This window comes from Ovis aries, chromosome 1 (genome assembly GCF_016772045.2).
Source record: "Ovis aries strain OAR_USU_Benz2616 breed Rambouillet chromosome 1, ARS-UI_Ramb_v3.0, whole genome shotgun sequence".
In the NCBI taxonomy this organism is placed as follows: domain Eukaryota; kingdom Metazoa; phylum Chordata; class Mammalia; order Artiodactyla; family Bovidae; genus Ovis; species Ovis aries.
The window spans coordinates 123,539,750-123,562,644 of NC_056054.1; the positions used below are offsets into that span (position 1 = coordinate 123,539,750).

At 37.4% G+C, this 22,895-nt stretch overlaps 1 protein-coding gene across 31 annotated transcripts in view; it reads left to right on the forward strand.

Moving 5' to 3' along the window:
- The window catches only part of SYNJ1 (synaptojanin 1), a 94,659-nt gene that overhangs the window by 35,474 nt on the left and 36,290 nt on the right, over positions 1-22,895 (forward strand). For 14 of the 31 annotated variants that reach the window (XM_042229549.2, XM_060403660.1, XM_060403665.1 and 11 more), the window contains exons 7-14: positions 4,103-4,164; positions 5,750-5,846; positions 7,353-7,522; positions 8,262-8,343; positions 11,106-11,258; positions 13,633-13,798; positions 19,827-20,018; positions 22,337-22,421. In XM_042229549.2, coding sequence (XP_042085483.1) covers positions 4,103-4,164; positions 5,750-5,846; positions 7,353-7,522; positions 8,262-8,343; positions 11,106-11,258; positions 13,633-13,798; positions 19,827-20,018; positions 22,337-22,421 — 1,007 coding nt within the window. Of the gene's footprint in view, positions 1-4,102; positions 4,165-5,749; positions 5,847-7,352; positions 7,523-8,261; positions 8,344-11,105; positions 11,259-13,632; positions 13,799-16,039; positions 16,064-19,826; positions 20,019-22,336; positions 22,422-22,895 lie in introns of all 31 variants that reach the window. The other 17 variants (XM_042229548.2, XM_060403642.1, XM_042229551.2 and 14 more) reach the window with 3 other exon arrangements.

Consider the following 22,895-nt stretch of genomic DNA (forward strand, 5'->3'; position numbering starts at 1 on the left):
GTCTCTCTTACATTCTAGAATGGTTATTGTGGAGAAATTGCACACCACTTGAATCTTTTCAATAAGGGAGCTTATTCAAGACAGACTAAGAATTAACAAGGATTAACACTGGTGTTGCTTTGCTAAAATTCTCAAGTTCTTGTCAACACCAGTTTGAGTCATGTGGGTTTCATTTTTGGCATTTTGGCATAACTTACATAGATACATTTCTTCCTGGGTCTCCCTTAGGAAAGAATACCAACCCTACCCCATTTCTGTTTTTGTGACCAGAGAAGGGTGTTTGGAATATTTGCTCTAAAAAATTTCTAAATCCCTGCTTTGATGGGAGGTAAATGCTTTTGGTTTAGAGATAGGCTAGTGTAAGAGATTCTTCTAGTCTATTTATAGACCCTCTGTTTTACTGCTTTCTGTGTTATTTTCTTAAGAAGTTCAGAATTACAGTGTTTGGTTATTCAGTAATGTTGGGTCCTGAGTAGTTACATGGAGGGATCCTCCTTGGATGGGACTTCCTTCTTTGTTCTGTGGCCTGTGCACACAGATAATCTGGCTGGATAATGTCATTTGATTATGGGCCGACAACTGTAGATTTGAAAATTGTGCCTTTCTTGATAGAGATAGTAATTTTTGAGACCTCAAGACAGTCCAACAGTTCTGCCAAATCATCACTGAGCTGGCCTGTCATCTTGGGTTTGGTTGAGGGTTGGGTCAGTGGTTCCCAGGTATTCAGCTTAGTAGTTTTTAAAGCCAACCTTTCTTTGACCTGAGATGGGTTAGTTTCATGAGTATCTTTTATCATTTTCCCTACCACTCTAAAAGAGCAGTTAACAGAGGAATGAAAATAATAGACACTGACTTTTTAAAATAAAAATACCAAGGCCCTAAGTTCATGTTTGACTTAGAGCAGTTGTTGGGTGTCCTGAGTGTTCTTAGGGCTGGAGTTTATTTTCAGGGCTCCTCCTTCAAGTTAGTCACTTAGTGAGCTGTTTCACTTCAGTGGTCACAGACAGAGAGTCCTTCCTTGGCAGTTGTCCCTTGTTCTACCTCTTTTCCTCCATGATACATTCTTCTCAGGTTCTTGAAATATTTTAAAGGAATCTTTGAGAGTGATTTTGAAATACAGATTCATGGCCTCAACTTCCCATCAGCTGAAGTAGAATTTGTTAGAGTAGGGCCAAGAAATCTGCATTTCAACCAGCTACCTGACCACTCAGATTAGAGAGCTTGCTGGTAGTGGATTCTGCCAAGGTGGCAGTGGATCAGCTGCTTTCGCAGTGTATCCAGACTGCCTGCTCCAGCGGCCAGCCTGAGCCAACCAAGGCAGCCCTGTGATGCGTAATCCCTGTGCTGTCTGAGGTCTTGGACTTTTCATTCCCACTTCTGTCATCTTGGTTAAGATCTTCATAGTTTTTTCTTGCCTGAAAGATTCTTACAGATTTCTAACTGGTCTCCTCTCATCTTTCTGGCAGTTCTTAATGAAAAGTGAAGGGAAAGTGTTAGTTGTTCAGAGGTCATCTGACTCTGCGACCACATGGACTGTAGCCCGCCAGACTCTGCTGTCCATGGGATTCTCCAGTCAAGAATACTGGAGTGGGTTGCCATGCCCTTCTCCAGGGGCTCTTCCTAACCCAGGGATCGAACCCAGGTCTCCTGCATTGCAGGCAGATTCTTCACCATCTGAGCCACCAGGGAAGCCCCTTTCCACTTTTGCTCTGTTACACTTATCAGATCTAGGTACCCATTTCTTCATGTTCTTGCTTCCTCTGCCTATCAGACTTCATACCTGGCTATTTTCTAATAGGAATCCTCTGCTTTCAGAATGAAGGTTTGATGTTCCTCAGTAGCCAACTCAGATTTCATGGAGTGGATTCTAGTCATTCCTCCACACTGATCTCTTCATGAAATTCTTGAGTTCATCTCCTGTGTGTCATTCTGTACACATTTGGGTGGATAATCTTGTATCCTATGAGAAATTCAGTTTCTATAGTGATGCCTCAGAGAGAGCTTGCAGTCTGTTTGGGGAGACAGTCCTTTTATGGATAAGGCAAATATCAGTATCAATTAGCTTGAGGCGTAATAAGAGTTGTCATAAGATGCTACACAGATAAGAGTGACATTTTAATTACTGGCAACTCATTAATTTTATTTATGATTTCCTTTCTTTGAAGTTATTTAGCATTTATAATGCGTAGTGTTCCTCTGATATTATATTATTGATATTAATTGCTTATATTAGTCTTAAAAGATGGTAAGCTTCCTGAGATTTATGCCCAGCATGGTATGGCACACTGAACTTTTGGTTGAATTCAAGTTCCAGAAACATGTGAACACAAAGCGGTAATATTGCTAGAAGATGATGTCCCGTACCACTCTAGTATTCTTGCCTGGAGAATTCCGTGGGCAGAGGAGCCGGGTGGGCTGCCATCCTTGGGGTCACAAAGAGTTGGATATGACTGAGTGACTAACGCTTTCACTTTCACCACCCATGAAATGGTTTCTAAAAATATCTTTGATGCAACTTTAAAAAAAAATTGGGTAAATGGAAAATTTTATTACATTTACGTAACTCTTAAGAAGTTTTTCTTTAACATTAAGTAGCAAAACTTAGTCTCGTCTAACCAACATATTGCTGTAAGAGTTATGAATTGTAGGTAGTTTCATATATGTGTTGGGGAGCAGGTAATAGGGAACAACTACAGCCATTACCAAAAAAAAATATGAGAAAGCTTGTATTTTTTTTCGCCTTCTTGACAGTTAAGAGTACTAGTGCAAGATGAATGTTAATGAACAAACAAAACGCAAAGTCTTGGACTTTTAGAGAGTTAGAGGGCAACTACCTGAGATGACTCCAAAGAAAAAGTATGAACTTCGTCTGACGTTTCTGTCTCCTAAAACGCACAAATGTGTCTTGGAACACACATCTTTCAAAGCTTAAGATTTTAAACAGTCTATTGTGTACTAGAAATAAAATGAAATAAAGATGTGACATTTGGCTAATCAGTTTCTTACTAAGAAGGAAAAGCTCTAAAGAGAGTCCACTGATTTCTCAGGACAGTCATTCAGTCATCTCGGCAGGAGAGGGAATGCTGAATGAATGATAATACTGTTAATTCAGTTTGGGACATGGATGAGCATTTAGAGCTTATTTTCTGGTTTTCAACTGGTCATCAACTGCACGGCTGATTTGGCACTTCTCCTCCACGCCACCTTTAACGTCACGTTATTCACAGATGAGCCAGGATGAATTCCAGGGAACCTTGGGCCCACAGTCTCAGGGAAATATTTACAAGTGAAACTCAGGGAAATAATCTGGTCTTACTGTTGTATTTCTTCTTGGCATCTTTTATATCTCTTGATTCTGCCTCATCTCTCTCCCACTTTTCCTATATGAGAAAAGAAAAACTGTAGCAACACAAAGTAGGTAGTTATTTTCCATCTTGTTTAATTCTTAAAACCCAAATTTCAAAATATGCTGTTGTTTTAGTTGTGTGCCTGAGAGATTGACTTGGAAAGTCTTTTTCCAGGAATGGTTATTTTTAATCTGTGGGATCTTTGGGTGAGAGTAGAGTGAATAGCGTATTCAGCATAACAGAGAAAAAAATATGTAGACATTGCACTTGTAGGCAGTCTGAGAGAGTAGATGTTTTGGTCAGGAGGCCTTTATTGTCACGGGAATCTTTTTTTTGGAATGAATGATGTTGCTATAAGAGGACAGGTTTCTTCACTTGGCTGGGTTTGTTCTTTTGTGGCACGAATGACAATGTCTGTTGACTTACAAAGGGCACATATTTAGAACTTAAGATAATGTATATGAAAGCACTCTTAAAATTATCTTACATAAATAAAAATTCCTGTTAGTTTACCAGTGTTGCATAATGCTCTGATTTCTAGTTTTTGTTGTTTTTTTTTTAAATGAAGTTGTGTTTTAAAAGATAAAAAGGAGAAACCCCTAGAATTTATTTTTTTAAGAGAATATCACAAATGACAATTACTCAGCTTGCTACTGTGTGCTTAGCAACTGAATTATTACATAGAGTAAACAGTGCTATTTCTTTTGTCTGCATGTTGGCTTCTGGTACAATTAAGTATATTTTTCTTATCTTAGGTGGGATCCCATCGTGTTCGTATGTCAAGGGGATTTGAAGCCAATGCACCTGCTTTTGACAGGTAAGACTGATAACTTTTCTACATTGCTGTGAGTTTTGATGTTGCTAAGCAGTGAGATTAGTTGTATTTACTGCTTCATTTCAGCTTTTGAGCTCTTAAATAAAATTTCTTCTTGACTCTGATTTAAGTGGAAGACAGTGACACTCTTAGGAATTCTAGGAGTGGTGGCAGTAAGTGTGTGGGTCTTGATGTCTTGGCCTAAAACCTACCTCTGATGGTTGTGTTTTCCAATATGGTGGCTATTAGCCACGTGAAGCTAGCTCTTGGGCATTTGAAATTGACTAGTCCAGATTGAGATATGTTGTAGGTATATAATAGGTACTGGATTTCAGACCTAGTGCAAAAAAAAATGCAAAACGGCAATATTTGTTTTATATATCAATTACATGTACAAATGATATTTTAGTTGTATTGGATTAAATAAAATATATGTAAATTAATTCGACCGTATGGTTTTTACCTTTTTAATTTGCCTTCTGGAAAATTTTAAATTATATCTGTGACTTACGTTGTATTTCCTGTGGATGACATTGCTTTCTAGCCTCTAGACTGATTACAAGCTGGAGAGACTAAAGGATCCTGTGTGGGGCCTATTTATCTTAAGGCTGGAGCTGTTGAGGAGCTCTGAATCCACATGGAGTAGGCAGTGTCCTCACATGTGAGGTGCAGCTCAGTGCCCTCTGCCCTCACTGCCTTGCCAACCTAGCTGCATGGCTCCTGGTTTCCATGTCCACCCAGCATTAGCCTCAGGGTGGAGATGGGGGCCAGATGACTCTGAAAGCCCTAGCATTAGCTCAGCGCAGTTCAGTTGCTCAGTCATGTCCGACTCTGGAACTGCATGGACTGCAGCACGCCAGGCCTCCCTGTCCATCACTAACTCCCGGAGATTATTCAAATTCATGTCCATCTAGTCGGTGATGCCATCCAACCATCTCATCCTCTGTTGTCCCCTTCCCCTCCCCACCTTCAGTCATTTCCCGCATCACAGTCTTTTCCAGTGAGTCAGTTCTTTGCATCAGGTGACCAAAGTATTAGGAGTTTCAGCTTCAACATCAGTCCTTCCAAAGAATATTCAGGACTGATGTCCTTTAGGATGGACTGGTTGGATCTCCTTGCAGTCCAAGGGACTCTCAAGAGACTAATGGAAAAACCAAAGCTTTGACTAGATGGACCTTTGTTGGCAAAGTAATGTCTCTGCTTTTTAATATACTGTCTAGGTTGGTCACTAACTTTTCTTCCAAGGAGTAAGGATTTTTTAATTTCATGGCTGTAGTCACCTCTGCAGTGATTTTGGAGCCCCCCAAAATAAAGTCTGTCACTGTTTCTATTGTTTTCCCATCTATTTGCCATGGAGTGATGACAAATAGATGATAAGTTGATAAGTCAGAGAGAAAATTGCATTAACTGACCTTTCACAAATTCAGAGTTTTGATTCCACGTGAAATGGGTTTGTGTATAGTTTTGCCAAACCTATGAGTTTAAAATACTGCCGTGTAGGTCCTGGTTTAAAGTGGGTTCCTGTTTATTGAAAAAAGTTTTTGACTTATCAGTTGACATATACTTACTTCCTTTCTACCTTTAACAGGCATTTTAGGACACTTAAGAATTTGTATGGTAAACAAATAATAGTAAATCTGCTTGGATCTAAGGAAGGTGAACATATGCTAAGTAAGGCTTTCCAGGTAAGTGATCATTTTTTCCTTCTGTTCTGGCCCATGGACACCTAGAATGGTATTTAAAAAATAATAGTCAAATTCTTCCAGGAATAAGTTCTTCCTGGAAGAAGATTGAATACTTGTTGGAACCATTAGTTCTTTGAAGGAAGTTAGGCAACAATTTAGGGTAATCTTGCTGAAATTGGGATTATAGAAAGCTTTCAAGGCATTGACCCTGTTTTCTAATCTGCTTATTCATGTAGTGGAGAAGAAGAATACCCTCCTCCTAAAAAATGTTCATCAGTCACTGGCAGAATCATACCAGGCAGTTTCCCCCTTCATCTGTTCATTGTTTTGCCTAGTTCCTACAAACCATAGTCACTGTTTTAAATCTGTGAAATTGTGAATAAAGCATTTGTATACACACAGGACTTCTTGTACCAATGAAAGAAAATTTGAGAATTTCACATAAGAACCTAAAGAAATGTCTAACTTCTAAAGAAAACACATTTTTCATAAATATTTATTGGATCAGTAATGAATTGATATAAATTATAGTGTTATATAAGATCATAACCTTAAAGAAAATGGCTAGAAAACATTTTCTCATATTAATGAAGAAAGTTAATGAAGTTAATGAAGTCCAGGATTAATTATTTGGCTATTTTGTTTGAATATCATTAATAAACAAGTTATACTTTAGAGAGTGACTTTTTATTGTAAGCTTTTAAAACATTTGTATATATTGAATGAAGGTATAAAAATGAATTCTTCAAATTTTGATGAGCTTTTCCTTAGAAATCAATTACTTTGCTTTGAGATTCTGTAATAGATATAAATAGTCATTATATTTTTATGGTAAAAAATGAAATGCTGGTTGTTGGAAATAATTTTTCATTTTCTAAACCAAATGAGAATGTTAAGTTCCCTGATAATAATTATGTAAGACCTAACTAATCTCTCTGAATAGTATAGGAGGTTTTAGGAAAGGATGCTATAAGATATTAGTAAGTAATTTTTCATTTTACTGCCAGTGGCAATGAAAGAAAGCTTTGTGAAATTAATAAGATTTCAAGGACCTGCTTAGATTTTCATTTAAAATAAAAGTTTCATTTGTAACATTGTGTTGATACAGTCATATTTGGTTAACATTTAAATGAATATTTTCATGGTGGCTCGGATGGTAAAGAGTTCACCTGCAGTGCAGGAGACCTAGTTCAATCCCTGGGTCGGAAAGTTCCCCTGGAGAAGGGAATGGTTACCCACTTCAGTATTCTTGCCTGGAGAATTCCGTAGACAGGGGAGCCTGGCGGCTACAGTCCATGGGGCCGCAAAGAGTCAGACACTACTGAGTGGCTAACACTTTCCCTTTTCTTGGCGGTCCAGTGAGTGGTTAAGAATCTGCAGTTTCACTGCAAGGGGCATGGGTTTGATCCCTGATTGAGGATAGGGGATCCTGCCTGCTGGATCTGCGATTTGCAGCCCAAAAATACCCTAAGAAGAATTAAATGAATATTTTCTTTTTATTTTCAGAGTCATCTGAAAGCTTCTGAACATGCTGCTGATATTCAGATGGTGAATTTTGACTATCATCAAATGGTTAAAGGAGGAAAGGCAGAAAAATTACATAGTGTTCTTAAACCTCAAGTCCAGAAGTTTCTGGATTATGGAATTTTTCATTTTGATGGAAGTGAAGTTCAAAGGTTTGACGTCTCTGTTTTTCCTTTCTTTAAATTGGAACTTTTCTGTAGTTATTTAATTTCTTTATTATACTTGAATTTAAGCTTGTTGTTCTTCCTTTCTAATAGTAGCTTACATTACTGGGCATGTGCTTTGCGTGGGTCAGGTAGTGCACTTAGTCTTTACAATAATTAATAACAGCTGTAGGGATGGGTTCTATTGTTATCCGTTCACACTGGAGGAAGTGGGGGCTGAAAGCTGTCATCTTCCCCATGTCATGTAAGTAGAAAGTGTTAGAGCTCGAATTCGTCTAGCTCCAAATCTCATGCTGCTCTCTCAGAGGCTGTTCCATTTCTCTCGTAAAATTAATGTCATAATATTTCTTGGGCTCAGTAAAGATTATTTAATGCAAATAAAAGACATTGGTTATTGTTTGTTCTGCTGTAGAACTGCGTGGTTGTAAATCTGAATGTGTGTTTAGCTCCTGACTACTGGCCTCATTAAAAATAAGTTGACTGGAGAGATAGGTGTAATAGCGAGTGGATGGCAAAATGTTAGCGCTTGTAGAATCTGGATGGTGGGTATATGGATGATCACTGTACAATTCTTTCATCTTTTTTGTGTGTTTGAGAATTATACTAGAGAATTGAAGCGGGGAGAAAGTAGATGCTACATTTTAATCAGCTTAATTTTCTCAGTTTGTTTTAGCTTTTGTTATTTTTGTTTTAAACTGCCCATTTAGTTTCACTGAATTTGTTTCAGGTGCCAGAGTGGTACAGTTCGAACAAACTGCTTGGATTGTCTTGACAGAACAAATAGTGTGCAGGCATTCCTTGGTCTAGAGGTAAAAAATATATATATGTGTATGTAACTTAATATCAAATTCTTTTATCAGTGCTTTTGTAATATTTATGTTTGTCATTAATTATTTTTCACAAAATGAAGTTATGCCTCATTTTCAGAAATAAAGTTTTACTTCTCTTTTAGTTTTTTTTTCCAAGTAATGTCCTTTTTCATTTAAATGTTTCCTTTATCTGTTCTAAATACTTTCTTTAGATAGCTTCTGTTTCCTTTTATTGTTCGTTAACTTTGCCTCAAAAAAACAGGCCTGCTGTTTATACTGTTTTAGTAATTGTCTCGCTTGCCTGTCTTTTGGATAAGCAAAATATATATATAATATATATATATTATTCTCAGCATTGTCATTAAAAAAATAATTTTATTTATCTGTTTTTGGCTGTGCTGTGTTTTCATTGCTACATGGGCTTTTTTTCTGGTTGTGGCAAGCAGGGGCCACTCTCCTGTTGCGGTGCTGGACTTCTCACAGCAGTGGCCTCTTGTTGTGGAACACGGGTTCCAGCGTGCTCGGGCATCAGCAGTCGCGGCTCCTGGGCTCTAGGGCACAGGCTCAGTAGCTGCGGCCCACCAACTTAGTTGCTCCGCAAGCATGTGGGCTCCTCCCAGACCAGGGATTGAACCCGTGCTTCCTGTGTAGGCAGGTGGATTTTCTAGCATTGAGCCACCAGGGAAACCCTTGTATATTGTCTTTTTAAAAGTCCTTTTGGAATTAAGGAGGATCTATTTTCACATGTAGAACCCTATAGGATTATATTTTTAACAATCTAAACCAGTACAGTTTACATAGCAGTTTTTAAAAAATTGCTACCAAAACCAGGATCAGTTGAAATATGTCATTGTTAGAATAAAAGTGAATGAGAGCCAACTTCTCTAACACACTCTGTTTAAAATTTTTTCTTTAGTACTTAACTATTAAACTCAGTCTAATTTAGGCATAATCTCAGCTGTGTGACAAACTGTGTAGCAATGCTTAGATTTCTCAGTCTTGCCTCTTAGGCAACTGTCAGGGTCATAAGACTATGGTGTGTCTTCATTTAGTTCCGTAGGAACTTAGCATAGTTTTCCAATACTGTCAAAACAGGAATAGAAAGTAAAAGGTCCTTATTTCCTCTAGCAAATGATCTTAAATTTGGCTAGAATATTGGTTACTTAGTCACTCTGCAGCTGAGATTCATTCAGTCTCAAAAGGAGAATATCATGTATAGAATTTCCTGCTAGAAAAAAACGTATTTTTGATTTAACTAGCTTTTACTGCTTTGCCTTTTTTGAAATCTGTTGTTGAGGATTATCGTTATAATTTAGAAAATATGACAGAGAAAAAAAGTGAAAACAGGCATTTGATTATTGGGATTGAGTTTTATGAGATGTCTTGGGTTTGTGTTGAGTTCTCTTCTTAAGTGGCTAAAGACATTTAGTTAGAGTAAGCTTGTGAAACACTTGAACATCTTCACTGAACGCAGAACAAGTGTTAGTTTTCAGAATCTGTCTTAGTGGACTACCCACTGTTTGTTATTAATATTAGGTGTGAGAGTACTTGCTCCCCTAGTAGCTTGACTGGTTACAAAATACACTGCAAGTGTAAGTAAAAGCAAACTGCTTGTAGTGAAGACCAGTTTTGCCCAGTTCTTTGAAGAAAGAGCAGATGATAAACGAGAACCTAGAGGCTTGTTTGCTTTATTCTACATGCCAGCAAAAGAATAGCCCTGGTGTAAGTCTAGGCAATTGGATTAGACCCAGTAGAGAGTTTTTAATATTATTTTAGTTTTTGATCCCTGTGTAATTATGGATAATCTCCATAATATCTTTATCTTATAGATAAGATAAAAGGAAACACAAGTGGGAAGGAGTTAAGTAAAACCACAGGGGCATAGACTATGACTGGATTCCAAATAAGAGAAATAGACTGGGTAAAGATTATACATTGCTTTGATTTTGCCAGACTTTAAGGCTAAGAGTCATTCAGACAAAAGACTTCTAAACACATACACTGTGATGAAGGAACTGTGGTAGCCCCAAGATCCTTGCATTCTTCGAATACTGTGTTCCCCCTAGTTCTCCCTTATATACTTTACTGATACATATTCAGTACATTCAGAGCTGTCATGACTTTGTTCAGAAATATGACTTATTTAAAAATTTTGATATCACTTCAAGAGCAGCTCTGCTTTTCTCATAATCTCCTGACCTTAATTACCCAAACATATAGAACCAAATGCAAAAATTAAAGAAACTTGGTTATTTGTATATATTTGTAAATAAACTAAATATATTTCTCTGCTCCAGTGGGTGCTGTTGCATAATTATTATTTTAGGTGAACAAGATAAACTAGTCTGATTTATAGGAACTTTTTTTTTTCCTTTTTTTGGCCCCACGGCTTGTGGGATCTTAGTTCCCCAACCAGGAATTAAACTCAGGCCCTCGGTAGTGAAAACAGGGAGTCCTAACCACTGAACTTCAGGGAATTCCCTAAAGGTTTGGGACATTTTAAAAAGCTTAAAATCATTTAACCAGAAAAAGTTCTTGTTACTACAAGGATTGAGTTACCTGTAGGTTTCATTGATGTGATAGTTACTTTAGAAATTGGCATGGGGGGAAATAACAAAGCCTATTAAACTTGAATTTTAAGAATCCAGACCGACAGCATCCTGTAGCTATAAATTTTTGGTTTGATTCTGGTAGTTCTTAAAAGGTCACATCGTAATAAATGTATTTATATACTTATAAAAGTTTCTTTTCTGCTGTTTTAGATGCTGACTAAACAGTTGGAAGCTCTTGGTTTAGCTGAAAAGCCTCAGTTGGTGACTCGCTTTCAAGAAGTTTTTCGATCAATGTGGTCTGTGAATGGTGATTCAATCAGTAAGATTTACGCAGGAACTGGAGCCCTTGAAGGAAAGGCTAAGGTAGATCTAGATTATAAAAGATCCTCTCTTTTCTTCTTTAATAAAACTTTAAATGAACTCTTTTAAATTAGTAGTTTTTTTTAAGGTATCTGTTTTAGAATTCTTTTTCATCATGTTTTTATGTCCTCTTTATTAGCTCCTTCCCTAGTGGATACTAATGATTGAATGGATAGTTATTTCCCTAGGTTTGAGAGGTATATTATATATGTATGACATATTTAGTTGTTCAGTAATCTACTAGGCTTACATATGTATTCTGATTTTTTTTAATGATTTTTCACTTACATATGTGTTTTAATTTTTATACTGTTTATTTTTATTAAAAATATGGGAGTTTTTTAAGCCTTTTCTTTTCTTTTTTTTTTTGGTCATACAGGGCAGCATGTGGATCTTAGTTCTTGGATCAGGGATCAAACCCAGGCCCCTGCAGTGAAAGTGCAGAGTCCTAACGACCAGACTGCTATGGAATTACCCAAAATATGTTTGTTTGTTTTCAAATTAGGGCCGTCTTTGGTGGCCCAGTGGTTAAGATTCCATGCTTCTAGTGCAGGGGGCGTGGGTTCGATCCTTAGTTGGGGAATTAAGATCCCACAGGCTGAGCAGCACAACCATAATTAAAAGAAAAGTTCCTCCCTCCCCAAATAATACTCTTACCAATAAAGAGTCTTACCTTATTTGCCTTTGTGTCCCCAGTACTTGGCACAGTACATACAGTTGGATAGATATGTGGCAAGTGCTGGATGGACAAATAAATCAATGGGTAGTTTATGCAACACCACCTATGAACCCAGTGCTATTAGGGCTGAAGTTTTTATTCTTTTTCTTATCTTACCTTGACAAGGAGGCAATCAAAAAATGTGCCTTTGCAAGTGTGAGGTGTGGATGTAATTATACATCTGTATGTCATCATTACTTTTTATTTGTTGGTATTATCTACAGACTGCTTCTGCTTTAGTGTTTGTCCCTTACTGAGGGACTTTGGGTACATACCTGAAATATTTTCATTATATCCTTAAATATTGACCTTTTATGGCTTCTGGATTCAGCTGAATTTATTAATGTACTACAGCCCTACAGTTTCTCAAATTACCCCAGGAATAGAAACAGAGACATTTACTACTTGTATAGTTTCTTATTTAGTCTCTTCAGTATAGCAGCTGAATTTCATCATCTCAGAGTCTTCTGTTTTCCACCTCTTCCTCTTCTTCTGTGTCTCATAAAATGCCACGCCTCTGTTCAGAAGTACTGGCCTTAGCTGCAAAGTTCCTTTTGTTCAACTCAGAAATAATTTGTATTGACATTTACAAATATTTACTTCTTAAATGGTCCCTATTTTGAAAAACCTGATGTTGTTAAACTTTCATGTATTCTTTTTTTAAATAAACAACATAATTCTTGCTTTTAAACCGGATTCTCTACAACTATTGCTTAAAATATGCTTTTATGTTCTGCCTCTTTGTTTCTGCAGTTGACTGTGTACAGAGGTTACATATATTTTCAGTGATCTTTTCTAACAAACTAGATATGAAATTTTATGTATTAAATATACTAGTCTGAATTGACCTGAAATCTAACATCTGAACTGCTCTTTCTTTTCCTTTCTCTGGGTTCCTTTTGATTAATTGCCTGATAATGTGAATGGTGAGTCTCTTTTTTAAAATAATGTCATTTACATTTGTTTTATGGAAGGAAATAACATTTTTAAGCCTCAAATCCTTGTTATTTCTTTGAGGAATAAAAATTACATATTGCAAACTAAAGTTTTTTTTTTTTAACTGTTTTGGCATACATTTTATATTTTTATATTTACATAGGCAAAATGAGCTAAAATAGAAAACTGTAGTTTCTATGTTACAGGCTAGACTTTCACTCTCATGCTCAGTTTTGTTTCTAACTAATATCAGTTACTTGGCAGCAATCTCAGTTTTATTCTCTGCTGTTGTGTGCTTTGGAGTTTTTCTGAGAGTGCAGAAGTGCAGCGTGTCCTCTATCTCCTCTGCTTCTCCCCACCCGCCCTGTCCACCCCAGGCCTTACAGTCACAATGGGAGAAGTGATCTCCTTGTCTTGAATAAGCACATCTCAGTCGATTTCCTCTCCAGTAAACAGTTACACACGTTTACTGCTCTAGATGTCATCAGTGGATGCAGCTGTGGCACTGAGCCTCTTCTGTCTCTCTGCAGTGCTGTTATCCAAAAGAGGAAAGGAAGCAGTGACATCTTAATGTGCCATTTTAATGTGACGGTTTGATATTAAGAATGGAACGATGAGGTCCTTCTTACCACAGTGAAGTCGTATACAACTTATCTAAAGTTTCAGAATACCTATTGAGTGAAAACAATGTAGAATGAAAGTCCATGCTTTTTTCCCCAACAGGCTGGAAAGTTAAAAGATGGTGCTCGATCAGTTAGTAGAACAATTCAGAATAACTTCTTTGACAGCTCCAAGCAAGAAGCAATTGATGTTTTGCTCCTGGGAAATACTCTAAATAGTGATTTAGCTGACAAAGCTCGAGCCCTTTTAACTACTGGAAGTTTGCGTGGTAGGCGTACTTACTTTATATTTTACTTTATGTTGTCTATATTCCTTCTAAAAGTCCAAGAGGTGAATGTAAACTTATTTACATATACACTTTCTGGTTTGAGTTGATTAAAATAGTTTTTTGAAGGAATTTCTATCAGTGTAATTTTCTAAAATTCCATTCTCCAAAGGAGGTTTGATTCTCCTAAAATATTTATAGCATTAGCAGAATTATTAAGCTGTAAACTGAAGCCCATGCATGTTTTCTTTTATAGATTATGATTGAGGGGGGAAATGATTTAAATATTGCTAACTTTATTTAAGGCAAGATTTCATAAAATATTCAACTAGTACTTTCAGTATTCAGTAACCTACCTAATTATGTAGAAAGCATTGCTTTATTGAAAAAAACAATACCTATTCTGGTTATTTTACTAATCACCACCCCAGACTTGGTCTTACTTTTTAAATGCTGCTGTTTGAATAAGCTTTAAATCATATTAATAATTTTTAAATGTTGCTTATTATTGGACACTGTCATCCCTAGTTTTAATATTTGACATAAAATATATGTCAGGCTTTCAGAATAGCTGTTGATTTTTCACTGTGTTTCTTTAAAACCAAAAGAATTTGAGCTCATGTCAGTGAGCATATTAAGCAGGATCATGGGAAAACTCAGTATACATTGTATAACTTATTAAATTAGATGCCCTTAATTTCATTTTTTTTTTCTATTTTAGCTTTCCAGCACTGTGAACATTTTTTTTTTACTTCTCTTATGCCCCAAAAGAACCCTTTCAGTTTTCCCTGTTTTCAACTAGGAGAAATTATTCCTCAAATAACCTCCTCATGGGTTATCACTTGTTATCATGGATTCTTTCAGAATTCTGCATGGTGCTGAAGGTAGTTAATTACAGTCAGCTCCTCGGGGATCTGTGAGTAGGCTGGGGGACTGAAATCTACTAAAGCTCTGAACACCAGAATCTGATCATAGCTACTGCTTTTAACTTCAGGCTTTCTTCCAGCAGTAGATACTGACTCATTTGCGTCTTAATCACTTCTTTCCACCTGTGCCTGCTTTGATATGGCGGCATTAATCAGCAACCACTGAAAGTAAGCTATTGAAGGAAAGAGAAGTGAGGGACCTGAATAATTCCCAGACTTGATCGTTAATTTTTTAGTTTCCTGCACATTTTACTATGTGAAAAAATGTACCCTTAAAAAACAGTACAATCAGTTCTGCTATAGCTCTAAGAATGGGAATTTATTCCAACAGGGATGCTATGTCAGGAAAAATTGTGAGCATAACGCCGATTCTGTAGTAGTTCATGCATGTTTCACTGGTAGTAGTAGTGCCAGCGAAATGCCGAAAGCTGTGTTCAGCGTAACTGAGGTGGATAGAAGTACACAAAACACACATGTGCATGTGCATAGACCTGTCCCTCCCTCTGTCCACCAACTGTGTGATGGGCCAGATCCTCCCATATCCGCTGCCACAACTTAATATCCGGTTTCAGAGAACCCTTCCAGCATTCACAGTTGCTCAGGCCTCTTCCTGCTCATTTCTATAAGCAAACCTCAAGTCTTTTTGAAGATAGAGTACCATATGTTAGACGTATTTGTCCATTCCTTAACCGTTTAATGTGTGTAGGGTTCTGCTACTGTTTTTATAGCAGGTTCTTGTCTTGGCACATCATTGCTGAAGTGTCTGAATGTTGTGCCCAAACCCAAATATTTTTGCCATGAACCCCGTGCCTGTGGGAATTTGCACCATCTTGCATAGCATGGTCATTCTGTTGGAATGTATATGTTTTTTTAATAACTGAACTGATTGTACCTGTCAGCTGGTGAGTCCCAAAAGAATACTCCAAGGTGTGCATTAGGGCAGTATCTGCAATATTTCAGTGTCCTCCAGCCTCTTAGGTTTTCGGGTTCGTATTCTCCCTCAAAAGTATGTGCACTTGCACACTCAGCAGACGTACATATAGGACCGGCCTGGAAAGCAGGCCTAGAACCTTCTGATTGTGAAACTGTACATCACTGTGTCCCCATAGGATTTTTCTTAGATACATACAGTGGGTTTACATCAGTTATTGTAATTTATTTTATCTTTGGTATCCTTCAGTCATCAGAAAAAAAGTCATCAAACTAAATCAAAAGAAAAAAATGAAGCTGTCTGAGGTTTTGTCATAACACTCTAGACTTCAACTGTAACTTACTGTGTTACTAATGATTCTTTGTTTTCTTCTTGATGCATCCGTAGTTTCTGAACAGACATTACAGTCAGGTACAGTATAGAAAATGAACCTGTCAATAAACGCAACTTTTTCTCAATTTTTTTTTTTTAAAGTGGATGTTGTATATAAATAGAGCCACAAATAAATGGAAACTTTATTTTGCCCTCTGATTCTGACAGGATAAATTGATGCTTTGTTTTAATCTGAGAAAAGGAATTTTAAGTTTGAGAAAACAGAGTACTTCATTTAGAAGGAGCTATGCCAAGCTCTTTGTCTTCTTGTAGCAAGTGCTTAATTGCAATTAAGTATGGGTCATCTAGTTTTAATTTTACATTTCAGTGAACAAACATTATTAGTGTTATATTTTACCCTTTATTGTTGTTTAGTCACTAAGTCATGTCTGACTCCTTTGCTACCCCATGGACCATAGCCCACCACGTTCTTCTGTCCATGGAATTTCTCAGGCAAGAATATTGGAGTGTGTTGCCATTTCCTCCTCCAGGGGACTTCCCAGCTCAGGGACTGAACCTGCATCTCCTGTGTTGTCAGGAGGATTCTTTACCACTGAGCCACCAGGGAAGTCCTGGAAAAAACCTAGATGTGACTCTTACAGATTAATGTCAAAATACCACCTGTGATATTTACAACTACTCAATAGCGCTTTTCACACACACAACATTTTTAAAAAGACATTGACTCATTTTCTCATATGGTGTGTGAAATATTTTCTGAAACTGGAAGACCTGCGCTAAAATGTGATCTGAAACCTTTTAAAAAGCATTAAGATTGCTAGCAAAGTTAGAAGAGCCAAGTATGTAAGACCTAAAGGTCTTATTTTTCTTGCCATTCCAATTCTTAAAAATCTCATACCTTCATTCTCTGGACAAGGTTTATGATCTTGTGTTTAAACTTGAATCTGTGGCAAAGGGAACTCTTGCCAGAAACTTTGCTGAAAAGGCATCTTTTCTTCCCTTCACTTAAGATTTGGTATCACTTAAGATTTGTTTCGCTTAGTTATTTTTCTGAGTGTTTTAAGACACTATAGGTGAGTTTTTTGAGAAGATGGAGGTAGAGAGCACTTGTATTTATTTTTGAATTAACATCATGAAATCCGTTTGCTGAAACGATACGATATTTAGGGATGGACATCTGTTTGAACAGAGACCCATTTCTTTCTGCACATTAAGGTGCCAACCAGTTTTTTTAAAAAAGAATAAACTAGGAATTTTAAGACTTTTTATTCCCATTTATAAACTGGCTTTAGTAGCTTACTCAACGTGGCGACATGTTTTTCTTCACACAATTCATTTTATGTCTTGCTGCATATTTTAAGCCGTTAAATAATTATAGAGCTTCTGTTTTCATGTAGAAAGGATTGTAGAAGCTGTTTTCGTAGTAGTAACAATGGCAGTGACTTTGATTAGAAAGACCAGTGTTGATCTGTGGTAGTAGAGAAGGATTCTTTATCCAGGTTCAGCCAACTTTCAGGTAACCATATCAACAGGCCAGAAAAACAATCTGCGTTCATTCCCACCAGACACCTCTGTGCAAGTAATGAAATAACAGAGTTAGAAATGTATACATGTGCCCCTAGGACCAATGAGGATGTGCTTGTCACCTGAATCTGCAGTTCTTTTGTGGTATTCACAAGTCAGACTATTTTCATTCTAATCCAAAAATGTGATTTGCCTTTTTCACTCATTCTTTCACAAGCCTGCTTGCTGTACCTTGATATCGTTTCCAAAAATAATATCATAATAAAATAAGATCACTTGGTGAAAGCTGAAGATCATTTTGATTTCCGTCTCCTCTTGGCAGTTAACCACCCTTTTAAGGGCATATTCTCTATCATTATTAATAGATTGAAGTCCTAGAAAGTTTCTATTTAAGTGCCAGGATTTGACTTAATCTAAATGAAGTGTGGTTAGAAGGCAGAAAGTTAGGTGGAAGCCAAAAAGTAGGTGGAGAAGAGAGATTGAGGATTCAAAATGTATTTCATGTTTATTCATTTAACCATTATTTACTGAACACTCAGTATGTACCAGGCACTCTTATAGTCTGGAGACACTGGAGCAAATAAAATAGACCAAAACTGCTATATAGCACAGGGAACTCGACTTAATGATCTGTGGTGACTCAAATGGGAAGGAAATCCAAAAAAGAGGGGATGTATGTATACATGTAGCCGATTCCCTTCGCTGTAGAGTAGAAACTGACACAGTATTATAAAGTGACTATCGGGGCTTCCCCTGTGGTGCAGCAGTAAAGAATCCGCCTGCCAGTGCAGGGGGCACAAGAGATGCGGGTTTGACCCCTAGGTGGGGAAGATCCCCTGGAGGAGGAAGTGGCAATGTGCTCCAGTATTCTGCCTGGAAAATTCCGTGGGCAGAGGAGCCTGGTGGGCTATAGTTGCAGAGAGTCAGACATGACTGAGCACATACACACACACATCCCAATAAATAAATAAAATGAAAGGATGTTCATTCTGTGTGTGTTAGTCACTCAGTCATGTTCTACTCTGTGACCCCATGGACTGTGGCCCGCCAGGCTCCTCTGTCCATGGAATTCTCCAGGCAAGAATACTAGAGTGTGTTGCCATTTCCTACTCCAGGGGATTTTCATGACCTAGGGATTGCACCGGGTCTCCTGCATTGCAGGCAGATTCTTTACTGTCTGAGCCACAGAACTATCATATTATCAAGCATATCCACTTTTGGATATATATTTGCATACTGAAGTGGATAGCCATTCCTTTTTCCAGGGGATCTTCTTGACCCAGGGATCAAACCTAGATCTCCTGCATTGCAGGCAGATTCTTTTACCATGTGAGCTACCAGGGAAGCTCCATTCATTCTGATTCCCCCACACACACAAAAAAATCAGATTGACCAACATTTCTGCCCTTGTGGAACTTCCATTTTCAGTGAGGGGTGACAGTTAACAGAATAAATAAATAAAATGCATAGTTTGTACATGGTAATAAACACCATAGAGAAAAGTGAAGCAGGGAGGTGATATGGACTGTAAGAGACAGAATGCGCATTTTAATAAGCTGGTCCGATGGAAAAGCCTCGCGGCAGAGTTGATGCCTGCAGGTGGTGAGGGAAGAGTGTTGGAGCAGTGGAAGCATCCAGTGCAGAGGGGGTCCAGGGTCAGAGCAGTGAGCGAACAGGGCTGGGATGGCAGCTGAGGGTAGAAAGGCAAGGCAGGCTGTCTGGGGTCTTGTAAAACATTGGTGAAGACTTGGCGTTGCCTGTGAGCTGGGAGGCTTTTAGTAAGGTCTTCATTCTCCAACATCTCATTATTGTCCGTAATTTGTGTTCGTGTCAGGGAGCTGTTTTTCATCAAGCTCCCTGTCGGTAGCTAGAGTCCTATATGTCATGGTTCTTGAACATCTTTCTTTGGGGAAAAATAACTTATTTTTACTAGCTTCCGAATGAAAGTTTTCTGAAAGTCAGTTGCTATATTCCTTAAAATTTGCAATCTCTGATTTTGTGTATCATAAAATAATGTACTATTTCACTGAAACAGAACTGTTTTGCATGTTTTATGTTGCTGCATTAATTTTGTAATAGTTTTTTTTCACTTGGGCTGTTGTACTTCACGTAGTTGATATTTTAAAAGTGTATTGGTTACTTGCATTGTGCTGGGCTCTGTGTTCAAGGCTTATCTCTTTTGTGCCTGTGCATGTATTTGATGCTTGTTTGTGCTGACGATGGTAATTGTACATTCTAGCCATCATCTCTCAGTTACGAAGATCAATTTTTGTAAATGTTTTCATGCAGCCAAAATCTTGTATTTTGTTTTTATCAGCATCTTCTAAAGTACTAAAGAGCATGTGTGAGAATTTCTACAAGTATTCAAAGCCCAAGAAAATTCGAGTATGTGTGGGCACCTGGAACGTGAATGGCGGGAAGCAGTTTCGCAGCATAGCTTTTAAGAATCAGACCCTTACGGACTGGCTTCTTGATGCCCCCAAGTTAGCTGGCATCCAGGAGTTTCAAGGTTGGCATCTTACAATATGGATTAATTAACCCTGACTCTGATGTATTAACCTAGAAAACAAATGCGACACTTCACAATATGCATTACTTTATAAAAGAAACTTCTATGGCACCCCACTCCCCTACTCTTGCCTGGAGAATCCCATGGATGGAGGAGCCTGGTGGGCTGCAGTCCATGGGGTCGCTAAGAGTCGGACACGACTGAGCAACTTCACTTTCACTTTTCACTTTCATGCATTGGAGAAGGAAATGGCAACCCACTCCAGTGTTCTTGCCTGGAGAATCCCAGGGACGGGGGAGCCTGGTGGGCTGCCGTCTCGGGTCGCACAGAGTCAGACACGACTGAAGCGACTTAGCAGCAGCAGAAGCATATATACATCTGAAGACCAGCATTCTTCTTAGAGATCAAATCTCTTCAAATCTTAGGTCTTTTGTATTCATAGACCTTTCTCTACTACTTCATAGGAACCCATGGTAAAAGTGAGAAATCTTTTTCTTTGTTATTTGATTCTCAGAAAATGTAATCCATACGTGAGTAGATAACTCTTTTGTGTGTGGGTTTGTGTATTTATTTTTTTAAGATGTGATTCTTTTTCCTCCTGTTTTTATTCTTTAAACTGATGCATAGCAAATTTATTTTGTGATTGAGAATTTTTCAAACCTAATGTATTTCATTTTTCAAATATAGTCCTTCATTTGCTAAGATAAGAAATAGGGTAGGTCATGAGTAGGTTTACAAAACTCATTTTGATATTTATTGTCCCTTTATACAGAACAATACTGATTCATCCTTGTAAAAACTCATCACTGAGTTTGGGTGCTCTACCACCAAGCTCTTAATAGCCAGTACCAAGCATTAAGCTGAAGATGCTTGTATTAAGATTTTTAACTAGAATCATGAATTTGAGGACTGTTTGCTTCGACTTGAATTCCTTTTTAAAATGGTGCACATTTACCAAGTGTTATTTATGAAGGGGATATGTATAGGAAATACTGTGAGATACAGATTTTTCTTTTTTAGTTGCCTTTAATCAGTCACACCTTAGGGAATTTCCCTAAACTTTTACTAAAATGCTGCTTTTCATTTACATTGAACCGAACTTGAAATTGTAGCTGTAGTATTAATAGTAATAAAAATAATAAAATAACAGCTAACACTACTATTATGAGTACTTGACATCTATTCATTTAATCATTATGACAGACCTGATACATAGTCACTATTAGTATTTCAGTTTCCTAGATGAGGAAACTGAGACACAGGAAGAGAATTGACCTGCCCAACATCATGCAGCTAACAGTGACAGAGCCAGGATTTAGGGATGGACATCTGGCAGTTTGGTTCTGGAGTTGTGCCACACTGCACTTTGTGTGTGAACTTGGGCAAGTTGCTTAGATTTTTCAGAGCCTCAGTTTCCTGTCTGTAAATAACAGGCAGATGTAATCTGTCTCATAAGGTATCTGTAGTAAGAGAGAAGATTCACATGTAAGCCTTGCACATAATAGCAGTCAGTAAACACTTAAAAATTTTTATTCCTCAGTATTTGTTCATAGTATTTATAAGCTCTTTCTCGAGCTGTTTGTCCCATTTCTGAACACTTGGGCCACCCAGGCTGCCCTGGGCTTGCTTATCTAAAGCAGCTCTGTTCTCCTTTGGTCAGCCATGGGAGAGCTAATGGCTCAAAGAGAGGGGTTGGTCTGAAGCCCTGACTTCCCATTTTCCTAGATTGCTTCTACCTAGGAATTTCCAAATTAAAGTGTAAAATTCCCTCTCAGGTGTTTTCTCTAATTTGAGTTGGTTACTCACCCACCTTATTGTTTGTGCTCTTTCTGAAAAATTTCTTGGTGGCTAAAGAAGGAGTGGATTTATGTATACTTAGGGTTGATTTGCATTGTTGTACAGCAGAAACCAATACAACATTCTAAAGCAATTATCCTCCAATTAAAAATAAATAATTAAAAAAAATTTTTAATCATCCATTTGGATTCACCTTTTAGCCTTTGAGAAGCGGCGTGTTTCTCTGCTGTCCATGGTTCAAACTTTGGCAAGAGTTCTTTCAAAAATGATTTCTGAAAAGACTTAAGAATCTTCAAGAATAATAGTCTTCAAGAAAAGCAAACTTAGGTCACCTAAATAGAAATTGAAAGTAATTTTGTCCCCCTCATAGTTTTTTGCCTTTAATTTGCTTTTGGTTAAACTTGAAACACAAAAATGGACTTGTATGAGATCTGATGTTCATCTTAGTTCTGTTGGGGTAGGGAAGTTGCCATTTAACTAAGGCCATCTTTTAAAAGCCTTTCTTGGATGCTTAATTTTAGATAAAAGAAGTAAACCAATGGATATATTTGCAATTGGTTTTGAGGAAATGGTAGAGTTGAATGCTGGAAACATTGTGAATGCAAGGTAAGCCAGCCAGGTAACACCCAGGGAAACTTTCTAGTTGATGAACATGGGGGTCAGGTAACTAAGTCCTTGTTACAAGCATAGATAAAGATAATATACGTGAAGATGCTTTTTAAACTGTAATTCAAATAATAGTTCTCAAACTTTATGGTTTCAGGTCTTTCTACACTCTTGAAACTGTTGAAAATCTTAAAAAACTTTTATTTATGTGGTTTTATCTCTTGATAAGTTATCACATTAGAAATTAGAGACAAAAATTTTTAAACATTCAGTTCATTTAAAAATAACAATAATAAACTCATTACATGTTAACATAAGTAACATATTTTTTTTTTTCTGAAAAGTAGCTATTTTCCAAAACAAAAATTTACTGAGAAGGATGGCATCAATTGATAGTTTGCGAATCTATTGAGTCTGGTTTAAGATGGCTGGGTTCTCACATCTACCTCTGCATTAGTCTGTTGCAATATGTTG